This window comes from Podarcis tiliguerta (assembly GCF_965153285.1).
Source record: "Podarcis tiliguerta genome assembly, chromosome: 12".
NCBI lineage: Eukaryota > Metazoa > Chordata > Lepidosauria > Squamata > Lacertidae > Podarcis > Podarcis tiliguerta.
This window is the reverse complement of record NC_139545.1, coordinates 5,904,282-5,928,790: the sequence shown is the minus strand read 5'-3', so window position 1 is coordinate 5,928,790 and position 24,509 is coordinate 5,904,282. Positions and strand designations below refer to the sequence as shown.

Genomic DNA, 24,509 nt, shown 5'->3' with positions numbered 1-24,509 from the left:
ATTATTATTATTAACCAGGGGTCAGCAAACTTTCAGCAAGGGGCCGGTCGACTGTCCCTCAGACCTTGTGGGGGGCCGGACTATATTTTTTTTTGGGGGGGGGGAATAAATGAATTCCTATTCCCCACAAATAGCCCAGAGATGCATTTTAAATAAAAGGACACATTCTACTTATGTAAAAACACGCTGATTCCTGGACCATCCGCGGGCTGGATTTAGAAGGCGATTGGGCCGGATCCGGCCCCCGGGCCTTAGGTTGCCTACCCATGGTATAAACTCTGGTGTGGCAACCTGAGATGCTCAGTGAACAAACAGTTAACAACAAAAGAAGGACCACTGAAATTCACAGCACAGTTTTCTTTAAAAATGTGCTAACATGTCAACAGAAACTTCACCCTCTACATAATTCTTACTTTCCCTTCCCAAGTTAAGCTGAAATGCTGCTAGCTCCATTTCCGCCCTACCATAGAGCTGCCTATATGACTAATTAAATGCTCTTCCAGGTTCACAGAGTTAGATAAGTGCTTCTTTTCAGCTCAGTCTTTTAAAATATGTAAATCACCACATGAATTTTTCCAGCGTCGGGGTTTTCTGACAAACACATTTTGTCATTTGGAAGGAAAAGGTCCAGTGTGGCCCTCCAGCTGTGTTCTCCTATCCTTATAAAGTGATTATAATTCTCAGAATAAAGTCAGACTGGTCCGCTTGAGCCGGGTGTATTGCCTTAGAGCTTTCTGAAGCATATAAACATTTTGCTTTATTCGGTTGTGCTGAAATGCATGGCTATGTCAGCAATCAAGCCCTCAAAGCCAGCACTGCCCTTGAAGCTGCTCAGTTACTCAGCCTCCCTGTAGCTTAGATTTGAGGGTTAAGGAAGAAAAGGATGAGGCTATTAAAAAAAGGGAAATATTTATTTTGTAAAAAAAACCCAACCCAACAGGTGGGCTGGGGGGAGAAGGCTGTACAATCTTGCAAATAAGTCCCATATCTAAAAGCAATCCATCAAAGGACAGTATTAAGAATGGGATTTCTAGGCATAATTTACGGAACAGCAGGTTTATTTTCTCCTAGATGCCAAGTGGTTCTGAAAATTTCACTCAACCTTTGAATGGCATCAGTGCACAAGACCATTTATTTATTCTGACACAGACGAACCTTTCACACTTACTGTGAGCCGAGATGGAGCTGCTTGCACAAAGTGGGATCTCATGTCATATATCGGAATACAGGAACCACTTATGCAGACCCAGATTTGTGAGTCTTGCTTTCTCCCTCCCAATAGCAATAATAACCAATCATAAAAAGGTAAAGGGACCCCTGACCATTAGATCCAGTCGCGGATGACTCTGGGGTTGCGGCGCTCATCTCGCTTTATTGGCCGAGGGAGCAGGCGTACAGCTTCCGGGTCATGTGGCCAGCATGACTAAGCCGCTTCTGGCGAACCAGAGCAGCGCATGGAAATGCCATTTACCTTCCCACCGGAGCGGTGTCTATTTATCTACTTGCACTTTGATGTGCTTTCGAACTGCTAGGTTGGCAGGAGCAGTGACCGAGCAACGGGAGCTCACCCCGTCGCGGGGATTCAAACCGCTGACCTTCTGATCGGCAAGCCCTAGGCTCTGTGGTTTAACCCACAGTGCCACCCGTGTCCCATCTGATAACCAATCATACATTGTTCCAATTGCTTATACGTTGTATGCAGGTGCTAATTTCATAGGGGTTACATTCCGGGCCCCTGCATGCACGAGTGAAATCGCGTAAAGTGGGAAGCAGTCTCTAAACGCCCTCTCTGCCGCTCTCCCTTCAATCCATACCAAAAATACAGAATCCAAAAATATCCACAACTAAAACTGAAGCACTGGAGGAACATGCTGCTGCTGCGCCACCCCACACATTAGCTGTTAAGAGAGGAGACTGAGCAGCGTAAACAAAGCTCCGCTGCGTCTCCGGCCATTTTGGGGGCTTTTCCCACCCTCACCGATGTCCTCTTTGGGCTCCAGGGAGGGTCTTATTTACCAGAGCCATCAATTGGGCATAAGGGATATGTATAAACGTAAAGGTACCCCTGACCGTTAGGTCCAGTTGCGGACGATTCTGGGGTTGCGGTGCTCATCTTTATTGGTCGAGGGAGCCGGCGTACAGCTTCCGGGTCATGTGGCCAGCAGGACTAAGCCGCTTCTGGCGAACCAGAGCAGCACACGGAAACGCTGTTTACCTTCCTGCCAGAACCTATTTATCTACTTGCACTTTGATGTGCTTTTGAACTGCTAGGTGGGCAGGAGCTGGGACCGAACAATGGGAGCTCGCCCCATGACGGGGATTCGAACCGCCGACCTTCCGATCAGCAAGCCCTAGGCTCTGTGGTTTAGACCACAGCACCACCCGCGTCCAACAGATGTGTATAGTCATATACAAAATGAAATAATGGGTTCCTTCATACCAAAGGTAAAGCAGAGATGGAAAAGGAGAGAGACAAATGGTTGCAGCCAAGATAAAGGAGATAGATGATTGAATATTTTGCTGATATTTACTTATTCTTTATCTGCACGGTGTTCCTGAATTTGAACACTTGTGGGAAGATCCCACAGGGAAACGGCTCCCACACCACTAGGTAAATATGGGAGAAATGCTGGAAGAAAGTTAGTTTCCAAATTGTAGCCCACGTCTTTCCACATAACTTTTAAAATATAATCTTATTAAAGGAATTGGATGACTACTTAATTGCCTGAATCCCCAGCAGAGCACGCTTGTAACAGGCGTACGATATATTTATTAAACGGACTTCTATTAGTTTAATAGTTATTACTAAGAATTTATTTATTTTTAATTCAGCATTCTTTCTGTATTCTTTTGAGGGGTATGACAATTAAAGTGGTATCAACTGTCTATATGGAATAGGAACATATATGCAAATGAGACAAAACCCACCAAGGAAAGGTATCTGTGTTCAGTGTATTTACAAATATGCTGAGGCTTCAGTAGGGACTGAGGACTAATGTGCTAAATGTTTCACAGAAAGGGGGTTTTGAGGAGGGGTTTGAACAATGTAAGAGGTGGTATTGTGAAGGTGTTCTAGGAGAGAGCACCAGGTTTAAGCAGCAGCAAGAGAAAAGGGTGGAAGTGACTGAGGGAGCAGGAAAACCAAATCCAATCAGTGTCCCTATGCTGACAGAAGACTATGAATTTGCAGAGCTTTCAGTCAGCAGAACAAAAATAGAGATCACCCATTTCCCATTCTATTCCAGAAGCCTGCTAACCTTTTGGAGCAGATTTTGGTGGGATGAAGGAGAAAAGAAGATACTCAAATATTGGCTTGATTTCTGTCCCTCTGTTGTTAAGATTCCATTGGATAAAAGAGAAGAGGGACACTGCGACAAGCCAAGTTACAGGGAACCAGGCAGAGGGCCTTCTTGGTAGTGGCACCCACCCTGTGGAACGCCCTCCCACCAGATGTCAAAGAGAAGAAGAACTACCAGACTTTTAGTAGACATCTGAAAGCAGCCCTGTTTAGGGAAGCTTTTCATGTTTAATAGGTTATTGTATTTTAATATTCCGTTGGAAGCCGCCCAGAGTGGCTGGAGAAACCCAGCCAGATGGGCGCGGTATAAATAATAAATTATTATTATTATTAGGTAAAGGTAAAGGGACCCCTGACCATTAGGTCTAGTCGTGGCTGACTCTGGGGTTGCAGCGCTCATCTCGCTTTATTGGCCAAGGGAGCCGGCGTACAGCTTCCGGGTCACGTAGCCAGCATGACTGAGCCGCTTCTGTCGAACCAGAGCAGCACACAGAAACGCTGTTTACCTTCCCACTGGAGCAGTACCTATTTATCTACTTGCACTTTGATGTGCTGTCAAACTACTAGGTTGGCAGGAGCAGGGATCGAGCAATGGGAGCTCCACCCCATCACAGGGATTCGAACTGCCGACCTTCTGATCGGCAATTCCTAGGCTCTGTGGTTTAACCCACAGTACCACCCGCGTCTATTATTATTATTATTATTATTATTACTACTACTACTACTACTACTACTACTACTACTAACTGGATATAATCCCTCCAGATCACGGAGGGTGGCAGACCTAGAGGAGCCACAGTCTTGGGCAAGGATCTATTGGAGTACAAGAACAGAAAAATGAATGAGGGCAAGGTCAGGGAGGGCTTAGCAGGTTTTATGCTGAATCTGGCAGAGGCAAGGATGCAGGAGTTTAAGGAAGGGTGCCACGTAGTCAGAGCAAATTACTTTGGCAGCAAAGTTCCGGGGAGAGATGAGGGGGCTGAGATGCAGCAAAGGAAGGCCAGAGAGGAGAAGTCATTAAGGCAGGCGGTGATCAGAACGTTGACTAAAATTTTGCGTCAAGAGAGGGAGGGTTGTGTCTTTGCAATTCTGTAAGAGGAGACGCAACCTGACTTGGCGACAGATTGAATATAGGAAGCAAATGAGAAAGGGGGTCAAATATAAAGCCGAGGTTGTGTGCTTGTTTAATATGGTGAATGGCGATGTTATAAATGAATACTGAAGAGCCTTGCTGGGAAAGAGAAGAGCACCGGCCTTGGACATAGTGAGCTTGAGGCAGCGTGAAACATCTAAGCAGAAATATCAGACAGGAAATTTAAAATGCAAAAATGGATGTGGGGAAGATTATGGGGCACCGAAGTGTCAGGGCTAGTTCAGATGCAGAGACGAACAGGGAATTTAATTCTTTATTCAAGAAAACAGCAAACAGTGCAGAGAAGCCTCAAGGCCGGACCAGCTTCCATGTGACACCTGCCAGGAAGTTCCTGTTTCCCACTTTCTGCTCAGTCCCCTCCTCCTCCAGAGGTTGCCCACATAGGCATTAACTATGGCGGGAGGGAGCCCTTGCTCATTGTTCTGCCACATGCATAGCTCTTCGTGTCCTTCGAGATAAGGGAGGGCGGGAGCCTAACAGTAGGACAGGCAAGCTGGGCGGAGTCTGAACTGCTTTCTGCTCTTGGCTTTTCCCTCTCACACCTGTTGCTTTTCCAGCAGACAACCATCCTATGCCATATAGGACCCCCCCCCCCAAAGTTGATGAGCATTGCCATTCAAATGTTGTCTGTGTGCTATGTCATGTGATCATGCAGGGCGGGGCTTACCTATCTCCCCAATATTTTATTCAAGTTGGCACCCCCGCTCTGTCTTCAGTGTCCCCCCCCCTTCCAGGCTCTTAACCTTCCTCCTCTGAGGCTTCCCGGGGAGGTTCACCGGCTGGTGCTCCTCCCGCCTCCAGTCATCCAGCCAGTCCCTGAGAAGAGGTTACCGTATTTTTTGCCCCATAAGACGCACCTGACCATAAGACGCACCTAGTTTTTAGAGGAGGAAAGCCCCGTTTTGGGGGGATGTGCTCACAGTTGTGCAGCTTCTTTTGCAAGGGGGAAAAGCCCTGTTTTTTTGAGGATCAGCTCAAAGTTGTTTGCAAAGGAAAAAAATCCTGTTTTTATGGGGTTCAACTCACAGTTCTGCAGCTAATTTAGGAAAGGAAAGGGAGCCATTTCTACAGTTTCCAGACAGATAATCTAATCAGCCAGTCACCTGTCGCTGGGGAAACAAACAGCCTCCATCTGCAGAACGTTCAACAATGGAGGCCTGGGCAAGGGGGCGGGGCCAGAAAGGGAGCCAGCGATTGACCACACTTTCGCTCCATAAGACGCACAGACATTTCCCCTTACTTTTTAGGAGGAAAAAAGTGTGTCTTATGGAGCATAAAATACATATGTTATTGTCATCATAATCACCTAGGATTCTCACCCATCCAGAAGGTCTGGGCAGGGTTTTGACAATTCAAAAATACAGTATAAAAATTGTCAGGGACTGAGCAGAGGAGGAGTGGTAGAGACCGCCTCCCCATCCTGACCCTTCCAGGGAGGAGGAAGAGGAAGAGGAAGACAGTATATATGTGCAACAGGGGTTTTAGGGAGGTCACAGCTTAGAGGCAGATGAGGGGGAAAGTTGGGAAATCATGGGAGAGTCTGAACAGCTGACTGACACGTCATTCGAAAGCATTCTAGACCCTCCATCTCTCAGAACCCGGTGAGCCTTGAAAGTAGGAGAGCAAAGAGCTCAAAGACAGAAGACACTTAGTGGTACCCCTAGAGGAGGTGATGAGGATGACGAATGTGGAAGTAGGAGAGATGGTGGGTGGAGATTCACTCGGGACAACGCCATTATCCAAGAGGCTGGGTTCCATAGCCTCTCTCTGGAAAGACTGAAATAAAAAAGGACAGTACGGAACTTTTCTTTGTCTTTATACTTTCCTGGGCAACCTGCTGGGAGCCGCCGACAGCATCCTGACAGAAATCCATATAGAAAAAATAGTCAAATGGGTTCTAATGTAGAATGTCAAATGCTGGGGTAGAGTGGCGTTATCTTCAATGTAAAGGTGATGTTGAAAGATGGGCTAGATGAAGACAGCCCAGGAACTCGGGACAGAATGTGGGAGAAGCCAGTTAAGAGTTCCTTTGTCTGAAGACAGAAAGAGGTTGTGGTACATCCAGACTGCCCTTGAAGACCCCCCTATTCCCTTGAGACCCCCCATTTCTCATTATTGTGCCTTTTGCCTCCTATTCCTACCCACCACCTTCCTCGGCTACTTACCTGGTTAGGATGAAATCCATCCACAGGTTCTATTAGCTGCCAGGCCTCTCCTCCAGACTTTTGCCACATCTCAGCAACTGTAAATGAGATAATGACAGCAGATTATGCACGGCACGTATAAGCGCCACATCCACTTCACCCAGCCTCACAGGCAGTATTTTTAGCAGATGAGTTGTGCACATGAAGATTATGATGATTTATGAAACATTGTCAGAGCCAATACTGCATCCAATCCCCTTTCCTTCTAGGCGGCATTTAAGCCTTTCCAAGATATTTATGCAAGGTAAACTCTTGGAGCATAAATGCTGGCAGAAGAACACACATTCTGTTCCAAGTAAGAGTGAGGCTCACATGAGGCAAAGGTACAAAATACGTAAACTTAATTCTGATTGAACACATTCCATCTCCTATTCTTCAGCTCCCTCTTCCACAAAATCAAAATTCAAGGTCACTGCTTTCTGGAAACAAAATGGACAGTTGTGGTTATATATGTGCTTGGATCTGAACCGTTTTCATTACTGCATACGACTGGTCCAAACAGTCAAATGTTGCTGTGAGGTTCAGATATGCCAAGCCTCATGCCAAAGGTTCCAACTCTTCTTGGGACATCATGCCTTACCCCGGGCAACCTTCCAAACCCCCCGTCTCTGTTCACACTTCAGAGCAGGGGGGAAGGCCAGTTTTCTTGCATTGCCAATGGCCCTATATTGTTTCTTACTGGCCCTAGCAGGTCGTTTTGCATGGGCTAGCCCAGTAATTCCTCTGCAGCCTGTATAAAAGCTAAAGGTAAAGGGACCCCTGACAGTTAAGTCCAGTCACGGATGACTCTGGGGTTGTGGCGCTCATCTCGCTTTACCGGCCAAGGGAGCCGGCGTTTGTCCGCAGACAGTTTTTCCGGGTAATGTGGCCAGCATGACTAAGCCGCTTCTGGCGAACCAGAGCAGCGCACGCAAATGCTGTTTACCTTCCTGCCAGAGCGGTACCTATTTATCTACTTGCACTCTGACGTGCTTTCGAACTGCTAGGTTGGCAGGAGCAGGGACCGAGCAACGGGAGCTCACCCCGTCGTGGGGATTCGAACCGCCAACCTTCTGATCAGCAAGCCCTAGGCTCTGTGGTTTAGACCACAGCACCACCCGCGTCCCTTCAAATCCCAAATAATCAAAATCCTACCATTTATTAATTTCCAGGGAGTTTTTTTTTTTGGGGGGGGGGGGAGACCTATAACAATACAAATCTCTCCCAAACTGACAGCTACCATCGTTTTCAGCCTGTTATGCCCCTACCTGAATACATCAGATTTCTTGCATGTGAACAAACACATATGACACCCAGCTCTGTGATCTAGAGTTTAAAAAACACTTTCTGTATTGGGAGTTTAAGAGGGTTAAAGGAACTATGACAGAAACTCACTGTGTGTTCACACATTCTTTTTTCCTCACTTTCCACTTTTTCAGGTTTTTAAGCGCTACAAGAGTCTGTGAGCAGCACTGTTAAGAGGAAGGAATTTCTATAGCAGGAATGAGCTTCATGGGGGACTTAAGAAACAGTTTAAAATTCTGGGTGAGGCCTAATCCGCAATGAAACCAGTGCCAGGGCTCTCCAACTCCAAAAATTAGGACATCACCCAAAGCCGGAGGGGTGGAGGCAGAGATTGCAATAGCTGCTGAATATTTAATAATACTTTGAGACTCCAAAAAGGGGGTTGCACTAACTTTAGCAAAAAGAAAATGAAAAATAGGTCAGTGAAGAGTGCAGAGGCAGGCGAGAAGGGGAACTGATGAGTGATGCTTCCACTAAGCAGAAGCCTTTAATTGTAAACACGATTGTGGGCCTGTGACAAACATTCCCTAAGGTTGTGTTGCATTTTCTTTTGTTTGCCAACGTGAAAAGGTAAACCCCATTGATTCCCCCACCCAACCCAGACTCAATATATTTAGCACTTCGAAGTAATTTGGCTCATCAGCAATCAGATAATGACTCTCATGAAACATTAAGAGGGTATTCAGAATGGTTTTGATTTAAGCGAAGGATCCCTTAATAATTTATTGTAAGCGAAGAATAAGTGATTGCATAACTAAGTAAAAGGAATGTTTAGGAAGCAAAGTCTGTAAGCCTCTTATGCCTGGATCCTGCAAGAAAGAGCCACAAACTGCTGCTTACACATAGTGTTTCCTTGCTGGGTTGGCACCCACATGAGTTGACTGAGAGCCAGATGCACATTCATGTAGCCAGTGGTCTACAGATTTTGGCTGGACTAGCCGACCATCCAAAATCTGTATCCTCCACCCAGTGGTGTAGCGTGGGGGGTGCAGGGGGGGCCGGCCGCACCGGGCGCAACATCTGGGGGGGCGCGCTCGCACTCGCAGCTCTCTGCCCCTACCTGGCTCACTCACTCTCTCTCACTGAAGTGCTGGCTGTGCGAATCCGATCCGAGCCGCCGGGTCGCCGCCCACTGTGGAGGGGAGGGTGCCAGGCGTGCGGTGCGGTGCGGAGAGAGAGCGAGGGACTATCTGGGGGAGGGACAGTCAGCCGGGGGGGGCCCCGCAAATTACTTGCCTTGCCCCGGGTTAGGGGGCGCAAATTACTTGCCTTGCCCCGGGTGCTGACAACCCACGCTACGCCACTGCCTCCACCAACATTGTCCCTTCCTCAGTGGAGGGATAGATTCTTCTTTTGGGCATCACGATGAGCTCAGGGCCAGCCCACTCATGAGACAAGGTGCGGTGACTGCTTCAGGCGGCAGGATCTATGGGGCAGCAGATGTCAGTCTTCTCTCCTCCCCCCTTCTTCCCTGGTGGGGAGGGGGGTGCCAAAATATCTAGGGCTGGCCCTGGGAGAACACAAGGTCAGATCAGAATTCAGCCTCTGGACCAGCGGGGCTTCTGCTAGCAGAAAAAGTCACCCGGGTCCCCTCAATGGTTCTAGTAGTGCCTGTGGAAGCCTTCTCACCATTACTGCTGCTGACGGGGGTGACTGCTGGAACTAGCAAGGGGAGAGGGGGAGTAGGCTGTATGCAAGAACCTTCTAACCTCTGGATCCAGCAAATGTTAAAATATAAGCCAGGCTGTCTTCCTGTGTTGAGGAGATAGCCTGGGTTATGTGCCACTAAGGGAAACAAAGGAAAGAGGAGGTGGCAAATGGGTGGGTGGGTTAGAAGGATGAAGCCACGAAGTTGAAAGTTGCAGTGATGTGAGCTAGTAGCAAAGCAGCAAGCTCGAGAGCGATTGATTTCTGTGGCTGTGGAAGAAGCAGGATCCTCCTGGGGTGTGGATGCCGTGAGCCCCTACATCGCAGGCTCAGGTTGTATATATATATATATATATATATATATATATATATATATAAGACACCACCGTCTCTGCTGTCCCTCGTTCCCAAAGGAAACACAAACCCGGGGTAAGCGTCTGGAACTCCTGGAATCTCGTACCGCTCTGAGATTGGGGTGGTGTGTTGTTGCTGGGTCCACCCCATAATTGTCACCTCCTAGAGCCCTGTGGCCCTGCTTGCCTCCCTTTTCTGTCACTGCTTGCACATCGGTGCTCTCTGAGCATGCAGGAGAGAGGAGGCAGGGCCACATCCTCCAGCTACCTTGTTTCTGGGAAACCCAGCCAGATGGGTGGGGTATGAATAAATTATTATTATTATTATTATTATTATTATTATTATTATTATTATTATTAATTTTTATTTATATCCCACCCTCCACAGCCGAAGCCGGGCTCAGAGTGGCTAACAACAACAAAATAATACAACATTCTAAAATAATTTCATTATAAAATTAATTCAAATCAAATTAATGGCAACCATTGGGCTAGAGTGCTATGAGGATTACCGAAGGAGGGGGTCAGGCTGTGCCTTGGCCAAAGGCCTGGTGGAACAGCTCTATCTTGCAGGCCCTGCGGAAAGATGTCAAGTCCCGCAGGGCCCTAGTCTCTTGTGACAGAGCATTACACTAGATCGGAGCCACAGCCGAAAAAGCCCTGGCTCTGGTTGAGGCCAGCCTAACCTCTCTGTGGCCTAGGACCTCTAAGATGTTTTTGTTTGAAGACCATAAGTTCCTCTGTGGGACATACCAGGAGAGGCGGTCCCGTAGGTACGAGGCTCCTGGGCTGTATTATTATTATTATTATTACTATTATTATTATTATTATTTTATTAGTAGTAGTTATCAATCTTGGTCAAGTGAATGGAGTGCAGCAACAGCAGGTTGTCCCATTCAGGGATTGGGGCCCCACTGACTGCACCTTTCCCAAGTCCCCCCCCCCCAGTACCCAACCCCACGGGCGTCCTTAGGGAAACGAACAATTGGAATTTGTCTTTTGGACTGCTAGGCATCACCCTTCCCTTCTAGTGATATGTACTGAGTGGTTCTTTATGCAGCTCCTCTATAAAAGCTTACCTTCCTTCATTGGGTAATCCATGTAGAAAATGTCAAAATTGGCATATTTCTCGGATTTTGCCAGCTCCTTCAGGACACTGGAAAGCTGTAAGGCTCTCTGTGGGGTGTCGGGAATCCACAAGAAATATATGTGTGAATTGTTTTATTGTTATGAGAACTCTTACCCACCTCTGCCTGCCAAGAGTCCAGAGCACCTGACAGTAATGTGCACAATGACCGCTCCCCGCTTAAAACGGGGGGTGCCCTTTGCGTGGACGTGCGCAGCCCTAGATCTGGAGCGGCCCCATCAGCATAGGCTTGGCTTTGCCTTCCCTCAGGTGGGATACCTGGAGGTCTCCGCCTACCTCAGTCAGTTGTCCAATCCCACCTGTGGGAAGCGTTGCCAAGAAGACCAGGCCAGGTAGGGGAGGGATTACCTGCCCACACAATAGAGGGAGGATCTTACCTGGGAATCCTCACTTGGCTCCAGAGCTTCTCCCACCCTAAAAAGGTAAAGGTACCCCTGCCCGTACGGGCCAGTCTTGACAGACTCTAGGGTTGTGCGCCCATCTCACTCAAAGAGGCCAGGGGCCAGCGCTGTCCGAAGACACTTCCGGGTCACGTGGCCAGCGTGACATCACTGCTCTGGCAAGCCAGAGCCGCACACGGAAATGCCGTTTACCTTCCCGCTAGTAAGCGGTCCCTATTTATCTACTTGCACTTAAGGGTGCTTTCGAACTGCTAGGTTGGCAGGCGCTGGGACCAAACAGCGGGAGCGCACCCCGCCGCGGGGATTCGAACCGCCGACCTTTCCATCGGCAAGCCCTAGGCACTGAGGCTTTAACCCACAGCGCCACCCGCGTCCCACTCTCCCACCCTACCCACCCTCAGTTAATGCCTTATTTTGCAGGTTAACTTTTCCTCACAGGTTTTGCAGGTGAACTTTTCTTCACAGGTATGCAGGCGCTGCTACATTAAGGTCGCTGTTAAAGGGCCGGAAAGGAATTTCCCTGCATTGGCAGGTTTCGCCTTTCCCGTCGCAAAACGTCACAACTTTGGCGGTATCAGGCCTTGGGTGGAATCCTTTAGTCCATCTTCCTCTTTGCGGTGGCGATACCAGGGTTCCCCATTAAAGGGGTTTCTGAAGGGAGGCTTTGACCGTACGCCGAAAGGTCGTCATTGCTCTCCCCTGCGGCGGTGGCGTAACGGGGGCGGCTATTTCTGCTTGAACATATGTTCTCCAGAGCCAGCCCATCACCTGCCCCACACACTGGATAACCCTGAAGCTTCCTAGGTCCCTGGCTGGGGACTGGGGAGGGAGAACGCCCAATGCCTGAGCCAAGGTCTACCCACATTTGAAATTTAATAAAGTTGTGGCCAATTTAATCCCATAGCACGTTGTCTTGAGTCGTTATTCCACGTGACGGGGGGGACCGCTCGGGATCTGGGGACTCCGCCTGTCCACGCAATAAAACAACATGCAAGCTTTGTGTGGCCACACTGCTTTCAGCTTCTGTGCACAAAAACAAGTGTGAAATTAAATCTGCCATTTAACATCCAAGTCACAGAGCTGTCCCCCCCCCCCCCGCTTGTAGAACAGCTGACTTTGCTTACAACCTTGACCAAAACAGTATTAAGATATTGGCACAGTGTATAGAGCAACATTCCCCTGCAAGGTTCAGAGCTTCACAACCAAGGTTTGCATTCAATGCCAGCCTAAGCCATTTCCAGTCGGTAGAAAGAGTATTCCTTCCTGGATTTGCTGTAGGCAAAACTGCTTGAGCGAAAGGTCCCTCAAGTGCCACTTTTTGGCAAATTCATTTATAACAGATTGAGATTGAATCCTGACAAGACAGATGTACTGTTTTGGGGGGACAGGAGACGGGCAGGTGTTGAGGATTCCCTGATCCTGAATGGGGTACCTGTGCCCCTGAAGGACCAGGTGCGCAGCCTGGGAGTCATTTTGGACTCACAGCTGTCCATGGAGGCACAGGTCAAATCCGTGTCCAGGGCAGCTGTTTACCAGCTCCATCTGGTACGCAGGCTGAGATCCTATCTGCCTGCAGACTGTCTCGCCAGAGTGATGCATGCTCTGGTTATCTCCCGCTTGGACTACTGCAATGCTCTCTTTGTGGGGCTACTTTGAAGGTGACCCGGAAACTACAACTAATCCAGAATGCGGCAGCTAGACTGGTGACTGGGAGTGGCCGCCAAGACCACATAACACCGGTCCTGAAAGACCTACATTGGCTCCCAGTACGTTTCCGAGCACAATTCAAAGTGCTGGTGTTGACCTTTAAAGCCCTAAACGGCCTTGGCCCAATATACCTGAAGGAGCGTCTCCACCCCCATCGTTCTGCCCGGACGCTGTGGTCCAGCGCTGAGGGCCTTCTGGCGGTTCCCTCATTGAGAGAAGCAAAGCTACAGGGAACCAGGCAGAGGGCCTTCTCAGTAGTGGCACCCGTCCTGTGGAACGCCCTCCTATCAGATGTCAAAGAGAACAACAACTACCAGACTTTTAGAAGACATCTGAAGGCAGCCCTGTTTAGGGAACCTTTTAATGTTTGATGTATTACAGTATTTTAATATTTTTTTTGGAAGCCCAGCCAGATGGGCGGGGTATAAATATATTATTATTATTATTATTATTATTATTATTATTATTATTATTATTACTCCTGATTCAGATGTACAAGACAGCGTGAACTACAGTTCCTCCTTGTGACTGAGCTGCTTCAGACGCCATGTGGAGGGGGAGTGAATGCTTGCAAGCCCCTCCACGCCAAGACTTCCTTGCATGTAGAAAGCTAGCACAACAGGGAAAATATTATGCTAGAAGCACTTGATACCTATGCAGGCTGCTTTCAAAAATGTTCATTCTTAGGCAAGGCAGTCCCATAAAACGTCTATTAGTTTGCCTTGAAGATTTAAGGGAGATATTACTCTGGGAAAGAACAAGAACTGGCAGGCTATTTTGCTGGCATTTGAACCCCATGTACATTAAGCAGATTGTTTAAATATATAAGAAACTGAATCCGATCTGAGCATCTTGAATTGAAGCAGAACAATACAAGTCCTTAGTGATATTAGGAGTCCAGATTTCTTCACTAAAACAGTGATATAAAATATCCTGTCCTTTAAAACCTTATTTCCTTCTTACAGCAGGAGTCCAAATACCGTCTTTAAAAATAGAATATCTGAATATATTTTAAAATTACTTTTATATTAAACATACCTCTGAGGTCAGGTTCCTAAGAGTGGCATTTGCAGACATCCAGCCAACGCATGGAGCAGACTGTGTGAATGCAGAAAGATTTAAATATTTGTCTGTGTAAAATAATAATAATAATAATAATAATAATAATAATAAATGTCTATTCCACTTTCCTCTGAAGATCTCAAGGTGGTTTATTATTATTATTATTATTACTACACACACACACATACACAAAAAATATATAGTAACAAACAAAAAGAATAGCCCCACGCAAACAGTTGAAAAGAACATAGATTGTTTAATTAGCCGAAGGGAGAAGAGGAATGTTTTTGCCTCGCACCTAAAGATATGTAATGAAGGCACCAGGAGACAGAGAAAAACCTCCATTAACTGGAAGGCTGGAGATGTTATCAAAAACATTGCATGTGTTTTTTAAAACAAAGTGTTACTGTTTCAGACCTAGGCAGGAAACAGAGTGAAGGAGATAATTCAGATTAACAACTGAAATTCAGAAAACAGATGTTCTTAATAGATGCGGACTCAATCGCCCATGATCTCTGGTTTGTTTGAAGAACTTTACTTGTTTGGAGCACTAAAACTCAGGGATGGCCTACAAGAACTTGGGTGCCCTAAACAAAATACTGAAATGAGATTCCCCCTTCTTCTCCCCCAGTTATGTTTGGATCCTGTCATCACCTATTCAATTTGTCCTTGGGGCTTGTTGATCCCAACAGACTTGCTTTTGCCCTGGGCAACACTTTGGTAAGAAACAGCAAGGTATGGGGACTAGCAGGGGAATCCAACACTCATCTCCTTCCATTTGCTTCTTCTTCAAAGTTCCACCTTGTGATAAGGCCAGCCCTGTCTAAAAGCTGAAAGATTAGCTCATAGTCTATACTTGCTACATACAGTTACATGCCTAATTACTTTATGCCAGGGGTCAGCAAACTTTTTCAGCTGTGGGCTGGTCCAACATCCCTCAGACCATGTGGTGGACTGGACAATATTTTGAAAAAAAAAAAAAATGAACGAATTCCTATGCCCCACAAATTACCCAGAGATGTACCGTATTTTTCGGCCCATAGGGTGCACCTAGTTTTTTGGGGGTGAAATAAAAAAAAAAATTATTTCCCCCCAAGGCACGGGGCTGGGGCGGGGGAAGCCTGAGCTTCCCCTGACCCCAGCCCCCAGAACAGGCTGCTCTGCGCAAGCCGTGGGAGGGCTCCCGCGGCTTGTGCAGAGCTACCCGAAGCCCGGGCGCGACTGCTCAGCACGCCCGGGCTTCGGGGTGCAGGCAGCTCTGCGCAAGCCGGGGGAGCCCGGCGGTAACTCTCACGGGCTCCCAAGGCTTGCGGAGAGCACTGACCCCTCTCGCTCTCCAGGCTTCAGCGAAAGCCTGCATTTGCCCCATAGGAAGCACACACATTTCCCCTTCATTTTTGGAGGGGGAAAAGTGCGTCCTATAGGGCAAAAAATAGGTAAAGGTAAAGGTACCCCTGCCCGTACGGGCCAGTCTTGACAGACTCTAGGGTTGTGCGCCCATCTCACTCAAGAGGCCGGGGGCCAGCGCTGTCCGGAGACACTTCCGGGTCACGTGGCCAGCGTGACATCGCTGCTCTGGCGAGCCAGCACCAGCGCAGCACACGGAAACACCGTTTACCTTCCCACTAGTAAGCGGTCCCTATTTATCTACTTGCACCCGGGAGTGCTTTCAAACTGCTAGGTTGGCAGGCGCTGGGACCGAACGACGGGAGCGCACCCCGCCGCGGGGATTCGAACTGCCGACCTTTCGATCGGCAAGCCCTAGGCGCTGAGGCTTTTACCCACAGTGCCACCCACGTCCCAGGGCAAAAAATACGGTATTTTAAATAAAAGCACACATTCTACTCATGTAAAAACACCAGGCAGGCCCCACAAATAACCCAGAGATGCATTTTAAATAAAAGGACACATTCTACCCATGTAAAACTACACTGATTCCCGGACCGTCCACAGGCCAGATTGAGAAGGCAATTGGGCCACATCTGGCCCCCGGGCCTTAGGTTGCCTCCCCCTGCTTTATGCTCTTCCTAAAGGAAGGTCCATTTATGAACCTCACGAACTTCCACCACAACTAGATGTCAAACCAACAGAAGGCCTCACCTCTCATACTCAGCTTTTTTCAGCTCAAGATGTAATTGCATTGGACATGGAGGCAACTTACCTGTAGACAGCTGAGAAACGAGAAAAAATGTTCGTATGTGACATCTTTGTTCAACTGGCCTGGAAAACAGAAATATTTTCAAAACTGACCACGTGAAAACATATCACGTCCCTTGCTGGAATCGCATTAGAAATTTGGGCTTAACTCAGGGAGAGGAATCTCACTTCTGACCTTTGCATGTTGAGCGTGAAAATCTCAAGCGATTCTCATTGTGTTCAGTGCTTAGAAGCATTCCTACGGTTGGGAGACTTCCATTATCAACACACAAAGGTCAGAAGTGGCGCTGTGGGAGAAGGGGACATTGTGGCTTGGTATGCAACCCAAGTTTACATGCATCCACCTAAAAGCATGAAAAAGACTAAGAATTTCACTGTTTGTGCTCAGGCACCCAAGTACATAGAATAGGCAGCCAGCCCTCGGACGCTCTCCCTCCTTTGATATTTCCTGCCACTATCACTATATTCATTAGTGTACAGTGGCTATTTTGATAGCTGGCATATGTACACGACAATCCTCATGAAGATTTGGCACAGGCAACGGTGCCAAAATTAGGTATAAGGCAATTAATAGCAGTTTGTCTCATTATTGGATCTGTAATCTGCAGCAGCTCTATTCAGGCTTCTTTGGTTTTAGCTAAAAGCTATGCACAAAGCTTTTATGGGACGCGGGTGGCATTGTGGGTTAAACCACAGAGCCTAGGGCTTGCTGATCAGAAGGTCGGTGGTTCGAATCCCCATGACGGGGTGAGCTCCCGTTGCTCGGTCCCTGCTCCTGCCAACCTAGCAGTTCAAAAGCATGTCAAAGTAGATAAATAGGTACCGCTCCAGCGGGAAGGTAAACAGAGTTTCCGTGTGCTGCTCTGGTTTGCCAGAAGCGGCTTAGTCATGCTGGCCACATGACCTGGAAGCTGTACGCCGGCTCCCTCGGCCAATAAAGCGAGATGAGCGCCGCAAACCCAGAGTCGGCCACGACAGGACCTAATGGTCAGGGGTCTCTTTACCCTTTACCTTTTCTGCACAAAGCCTAGTGCTTGTTTGGTTTACCTTCCAGCTTTTCTCCAATGTTTTGGGATAAGCTAAGGTTCATAAGGCCTTTTATGCTCTCCACAACTTTGTGAAGCAAAGCTGAGCAGTATGATTTGCCCAAGTTCGCTCAGACACTTGCACAGCTATGTAAGGATTCAAAATGAGCTCTCTTTGGTCCCATTCATATATATCCTTTGTAACTGCTGCTGCAAATAAACTCCCTCAGGCTGATTCACACAATGTATTTGCAATATACTATATAGCAGGCACACGCAAACTCGGCCCTCCAGATGTTTTGGGACTACAACTCCCATGATCCCTAGCTAGCAGAACCAGTGGTCAGGGATGATGGGAACTGTAGTCTCAAAACACCTGGAGGGCATTTTTGCCTATGCCTGCTATATAACCTACCATAGGCTTTATTGGTGCCCCTTCACATCTGTGTCTCAAGTCACATTACACACACACACACACACACACACACACACACACACGTTTTCTTTACTTCTGCATATGCACTTTTCCCACCTCTTTTGTCAGCCAATTAAACTAACAAGAGATCAGAGTCACATAATATTCAGTACAAATCCCAGGGTTGAGTGACTGATACCCATTAACAAGCCTTTCACTCTCCAAAACCAATCTAGCTTTTTCACATCAAGGAGGAAGATTAAAGACGACTGTGTGCATCCATGGCTTTTTTATACCTCACATAGGTTGGGCTTTAAAGGTGGAAATAATGCATTCTGTCACAGAAAGAAACATATACTTCTTCTGTCCAGGTGACCTAAATTCAAGTATTGTGAAACTCACATCAGGCTTCCCATAACATGCTCTATATTAAGAAATGTTCATATTTGATCATTTGTCTCATAGTTTTTTCTCCTTCTCGGATCAAGATAATGAATTACAGTATCTTAAGCTGAACTCCTACATGCCCTTACCAGCGAATAAGTCCCAGTGAATTCACGGCACCCAGCTGGAAGAGCTAAAACCTATCAGGCAGGCAGTCTGCCTTTGACACAATTGGGAAAAGAGACATTTGTAAAACATTTAAAGTTTAGAAAGAAATAATACAAAAGAGTGGGGAGATTTATTTATTTTTTGCCAAAGAAGGCACTGGTGGAATTTTCAGCTATGACCACAAAAACTGTAATCACCAAAGCCCAAACCAAGTTGTCCTTTATATATCTTAAGTATGGTATGCCCACTATCTAGTATAAAGCTGGACAATGTGCTTTCACTGAAAGGAGGAGGAGTTGCAAATTTTGCAACTTGCACAAATCTGAGGGTCCCAGAAGAGCCACGTGGTGAACGAACTGGCACACAGAATCCCAGCTCTGCCATTTCATAGCACCTCCGCAGCACCATCACATCTAAGAAAGAAAGTTGGCGTATTTACCAAGAGGGTAGAATCGATCGTGCAAGTTATCCCACAGAAAGCGGCCGTCTACCAAACCGGTTAAAAGCACATGGCTCCCTTTGGGAAGGAGGCCGTTGAGATGTTTCAGAGCCTGCATAACACTGGCGCGCATCTGCTCAGGCCGTGTCATGTGTTCAACAGTGTCAGGATGCCTAAGAAAGAAAAAGACCACACGGTGCTTAGGCAAGGAACAGCAAGAGCAAAACGGCTAAATGGTCTCCTGTTTGGCTACGCTTTGGGTTGTAGCCTTATTGGAGTTCACCGATTGGGTCTGCGTTGCTCCCGGACAGGAGGAAGGAAGTCAAATGACACCAAGGGTTGGTTCAGAGAAAGAGTTCTTTATTTCTACTCTCCGGAACAGCAGAAAGGCACCTGTGTGGTGTGTCCACAGCAAGTCCAAAGAAATGAGAAATTTCATGTAGTATATATATCCTCCAGGCACCCTCTCCCTCCTTCCCCAGGAATCCAACCACGTCAGCCTATACACGCAGGTTGACATCACATATGTTCCTGCTCTGATATTCTTCACCATAAAAGGGTATTCCTTCCTGTACTTCTGACCATAAAAGGATATTCCTGTTCCTACTCTTATCTTGGAGCAAGAGGTCACCATCTCCAAGAACACACTCTGGCGCTGTTCCCGGACTCGGTCTGTACGTCAGGACGTAAGATAAGCCCTAGGCATGTCATCCCTACTCCACTTGGAACAGCCAAGGTCACAAACCGATAAAGGAGAGGGCTCTGAGCACTTGTTTATACAGCCGGGTTTTTGTTTATACACTGACTCAGAGCTCAAGTTAATGGATTTTAGCTAAGGAAAAATGGGGATTTTGGTGCCCATTTCAAACTGCCTGCACAGTCAGTTTTGGGTTTGGGAAACCCATTCCTTCAGGGTGATCTGTTTGGATCCGTTACTGAAGGGGTTAAGCATGGGCTAGATCAGCTTGCACGACCTGTGAGTCAGCTGCTTGGTCCTCCCCATTCTTGCAGTTCCAGGCATTTGTCAAGACTAGGAGGGTTACTGAACCCCAGCGGCTGCCATAAGCGGCTGGCAAGCTACGAGAAATGATGGATCATCAAGCTGTGCTAGCTGGGACTAGATGGTTAATTGGGGCCACTCTGACCCCGTCATTCCATGCAGAATTTCAAGAATTTAGTGCCGGATGTGCCTCATGTGTCCCAACAAAGCTGGGATGTGTCCTTGTTAAGAAGCAATGGTTCTGAAAGATTAAAAGTTAAATATTGACATGTGTCTCCATCTGTAGACGCACACTGTCTCACAGCAGTTAACAGAAGCCCTTAGAAGATCAAGCATTTTCAGAACCGGGGAGCTTGGGCAGAGAAGCCTTTATCATGGCTGATTTACCATTAAGGGAGTTTAATCTTTTTTCTGTTATTTCTTTCAGTTGTCCCTCATTTCAAAGCACAGATTGCCTCTGGCCCCAATCAGTCAGCTCTTGTTTCCTTCTTGTTATCATGCCTTTATGTCACAGATAAAATACAGCAGTGGGAAAAGAAAGCCGGAGATGATCAGTTAGTGGAAAAACAGCAAATCTAACAATTTTGCTTGCTTCCCTTCTCTCTCAAAAAAACCCCCAGAACCCCACTGTGAATTCATTTTTTTTCATGTTTCTTTTTTATTATTATTTCGCTGTCCTACATTCGTGCCTTGGTAGGCTGTGAGATATGCACCATCTGTCTATATTTTTGTACATCCTCCTCATTTGGACATTGCAATTTGGGTTCTGCTGGGAAAGCACATGATTCGCCAATTTCATTATCTCTGTCACTTACAAATGCCTGTATTTCTCAATCTCTCACTTGCCACCTTGGCATGAAATATTGGCAGTTAACTGTGCTTTGGCTGAGGTGTGATTCTGCAGCACAGGAGCTACAGCACTTACTTCAGCTAGAAACAGAGACCTGAATTAGATAGGGATGCATTATTCCAATCAACATGGCTCTAAATACCAGTTTAATAGGATAGTGAAATACTGTCACTTGTTAATTAAAACAACCACCATTTTTAAAGGAAAAAAAACAGCAACCCGGTATCTGTTATGAATGCTTCTGTTTCACTATATCTGCATATTAATTCCTGGACGATGAATGTATAGTTTGATATCCCAAAAACCCACATCTCTGTTTTGTGAGTTGGCAAAGATTTTGATGGTGCGAAAGCCAAGGGTTGGTTTAGGGAAAAGTTCTGTACACATTCTAGTGGACTTTTATAGATCAAATATTTTGTTGCATGCCCCTGCCCCATCTTTTCCCAGTACTATTTTCCCAACAGATTTATCCCAGTGCCTTTTTAAAGGAAGTTATCATCATGAAAAGTAGCAGGAACCAGCCCACAGCTTCCCTTGAGGCCACAGCTAGACTTGAACAAGGGCAAACATTAATGTTTCATTCTTTTGCAGAATAAGATGCATTCTCTGTCTGATACAAAGGTCTGGGAATCTTGTGGAATCTCGTGCAGTTTCAAAAACCTAGGCACTAACAGCATACTAAAACTATCCAAATGGAAGTAAGAATGATAAAAAACAAACAAACAGAAAGACAAAGCAAGAAAGAACTTGCTGGAGTAACATTTGTGAGATATTGCAGGGAGAGGGTAAGGTAGGCACTTGTGTCTGAAAATAAACAAAACAAACACTCCTCTTGTCACATCAATGGTGCAAATGGACAATATGGCATCAACACAGGCCATTTATTTAAATGTCAATATTCCCAAGTGAGGGTGAAAGAAACGCAACAGGATTAGATACTCCATTCTAAGTTTTTATATGGTGAACTCGAGAGCTTGGTATTTCGTGTTGTTTTCCGTCACTTATTTCCATTCACGATACCATAGAAGTACACCGCAGCTCAGCCAATGCCAAGCACTACTGACTAGTTATTTAGACTCACAATATTGAGCTTTTGACATAGAAGCAAGCCACTGCACAATGTAAATCTTCTATAATGGTAACTAATACCTCAGTACTATTATTATTATTATTATTATTATTATTATTATTATTATTATTATATTAAACTGCTTCCACTTGTGGGCTGCCTGTCATTTATATAACCAAACAATCTCATGGTTGGCACATTCCCACTAAATATGAGTTTATTTGGCAACATTCATGAATATTTGGTGTATCTGGATACAAATATTAAGCTTGTATTCCATTATAGAATACAGTGGTGCCTCGCAAGACGAAAAGAATCCGTTCCGCGAGTCTCTTTGTCTAGCGGTTTTTTCGTCTTGCGAAGCAAGCCCATTAGCGGATTAGCGCTATTAGCGGTTTAGCGGCTATTAAAGGCTTAAGGGATTAGCGGATTAGCTGCTAAAAGGCTATTAGCAGCTTAGTGCCTTAGAAAAAGGGGGTGGGGAGCGAAAAAAAATCGCAGGAACTCGCAAGACATTTTCGTCTTGCAAAGCAAGCCCATAGGAAATTCGTTTTGCGAAGCACCTCCAAAACGGAAAACCCTTTCGTCTAGCGGGTTTTCCGTCTTGCGAGGCATTCGTCTTGCGGGGCACCACTGTATATTTTATGCCACTCATTCTTTCTAAAGCTTTTTATGATTATTACAATTATTATTTTATTATCTTGTAGCTTTACTATTTCTGTTTATGACTGTCTTTAGTACTACTTTAGTTTGATGTTTTGTTCGTTAGAGTAATTTTTCTAAGAAAAAGTAGTAGCGGTATTTCAGCAGAACAAAATGACTGAAATGCCATAGCCAGGAAACCTCCTGAAAAAATAGTCATAAACTATCCTTCCCCATCTCTCCACCTTCTCTCTCTCTGCAGAAGTAAACAATTTAGTTATAAAAACAGTAGAATGCATACATGCATGAACAATTTAAATATACCAGAATGTACACATGAGCGCTTGTGTGTCCCCACACCAACAATATCCAGATAATTCTATCAAGGATGTTACACAAATGATAATTAAAATGTGCCCTGCATATACAGTGGTGCCTCGCAAGACGAAATTAATTCGTTCTGCGAGTCTCTTCGTCTAGCGGTTTTTTTCGTCTTGCGAAGCAACCCTATTAGCGGTTTAGCGGATTAGCGCTATTAGCGGCTATTAGCGGCTATTAAAGGCTTAAGGGATTAGCGGCTATTAAAGGCTTAAGGGATTAGCGGATTAGCTGCTAAAAGACTATTAGCGGTTTAGCAGCTTAGAAAAAGGGGGTGGGGAGCAAAAAAAAATCTCAAGACTCGCAAGACATTTTCGTCTTGCGAAGCAAGCCCACAGGGAAATTCGTCCTGCGAAGGGCATCGAAAAACGGAAAACCCTTTCGTCTAGCGGGTTTTCCGTCTTGCGAGGCATTCGTCTTGCGGGGCACCACTGTATTTTCTTAAAACCTTACCCATTGCAGACGTCATTTCCAATCATTGAAAAGATAACTATTGCAGGCTTGTCAAATTGTTGACTCCTTGCCAAGCTGAAAATAAAAGATAAATGAAAACTCAGTCTTAAAATTCTGCTCACAGCATGAACAATTCTCTCTAGGTTGTATCTAACTCAGAGCAGATCCAATGAAATAAGTGGGCATGTCTAACTTAGGTCCACTGATTTAAGTAAATAAAATTTATTATTATTAATTAATTTTTATAATGAAAGGTTTTTAGAATGTTGGATTATTTTGATTGTTGTTAGCCGCCCTGAGCCCAGCTTTGGCTGGGGAGGGCGGGGTATAAATAAAATTTATTATTATTATTATTATTATTATTATTATTATTATTAAGTAGGTTTACTCTGAGTATGACTTAGATATAACCCTCTCTTTCCCTCTATAACAACATACAGTATGTTCCTATTACACAGAACTTACTAATGCAATATAATTTTATAAGGGTTTACAGCAAGTAGATGAGGCTTTAAGATCACGCTGCTCATCAATATAATCAATGACAACTGGTGATGACAATGATAATAATAGAATCAAAGAACTGTAGAGTTGGAAGGGATCTTGAGGATCTTTCTAGTCCAACCACCTTCAAGGCAGTTATCCTGCCCACAGCCATCCCTGGGTGGCCTTGAACCACCAACCACAGCCAGACGTACTCACCCATTGTGCCATGGGAGGGACACTTAGTTTTTCTTTAACACAGCAGCTTCTCATAGTAAGCATGTACTTACTATGTGCATGTTTACTATGACATATGCTATGACATATACACAGCTTTCCCAATAGGGACCTGGTACCACCAGTTATAGGAGCCAACTCCTACGGGCCAAGGGGGTCTTTGTCCCCCAATAAAGTATTTGTGGGGCCCAGGGCCTCCAAAGTTGACGGGCATTATCATTGTCATACCCCATCATTCTGCCCGGACTCTGAGGTCCAGCGCCGAGGGCCTTCTGGCGGTTACCTCACTGCGAGAAGCCAAGTTACAGGGAACCAGGTAGAGAGCTTTCTCGGTGGTAGCACCCGCCCTGTGGAACGCTCTCCCACCAGATGTCAAAGAGAACAAATACCAGACTTTTAGAAGACATCTGAAGGCAGCCCTGTTTAGGGAAACTTTTAATGTTTGATGCATTACTGTATTTTAATATTTTGTTGGAAGCCACCCAGAGTGGATGGGGAAGCCCAGCCAGATGGGCAGGGTATAAATAAATTATTATTACAGTGGTACCTCAGG

The 24,509-nt window shown here is 46.0% G+C and overlaps 1 protein-coding gene across 7 annotated transcripts in view; it reads right to left on the bottom strand.

The window, feature by feature from the left end:
• AOAH (acyloxyacyl hydrolase) overlaps positions 1–24,509 on the bottom strand; it is a 94,144-nt gene that overhangs the window by 1,927 nt on the left and 67,708 nt on the right. For 3 of the 7 annotated variants that reach the window (XM_083407076.1, XM_083407078.1, XM_083407077.1), the window contains 6 exons: positions 23,237–23,311; positions 18,845–19,017; positions 16,418–16,476; positions 14,233–14,292; positions 11,019–11,115; positions 6,617–6,693 (listed from right to left, as the gene is read on the bottom strand). In XM_083407076.1, coding sequence (XP_083263202.1) covers positions 6,617–6,693; positions 11,019–11,115; positions 14,233–14,292; positions 16,418–16,476; positions 18,845–19,017; positions 23,237–23,311 — 541 coding nt within the window. The remainder of the gene's footprint in view (positions 1–6,616; positions 6,694–11,018; positions 11,116–14,232; positions 14,293–16,417; positions 16,477–18,844; positions 19,018–23,236; positions 23,312–24,509) is intronic. The other 4 variants (XM_083407080.1, XM_083407081.1, XM_083407079.1 and 1 more) reach the window with 4 other exon arrangements.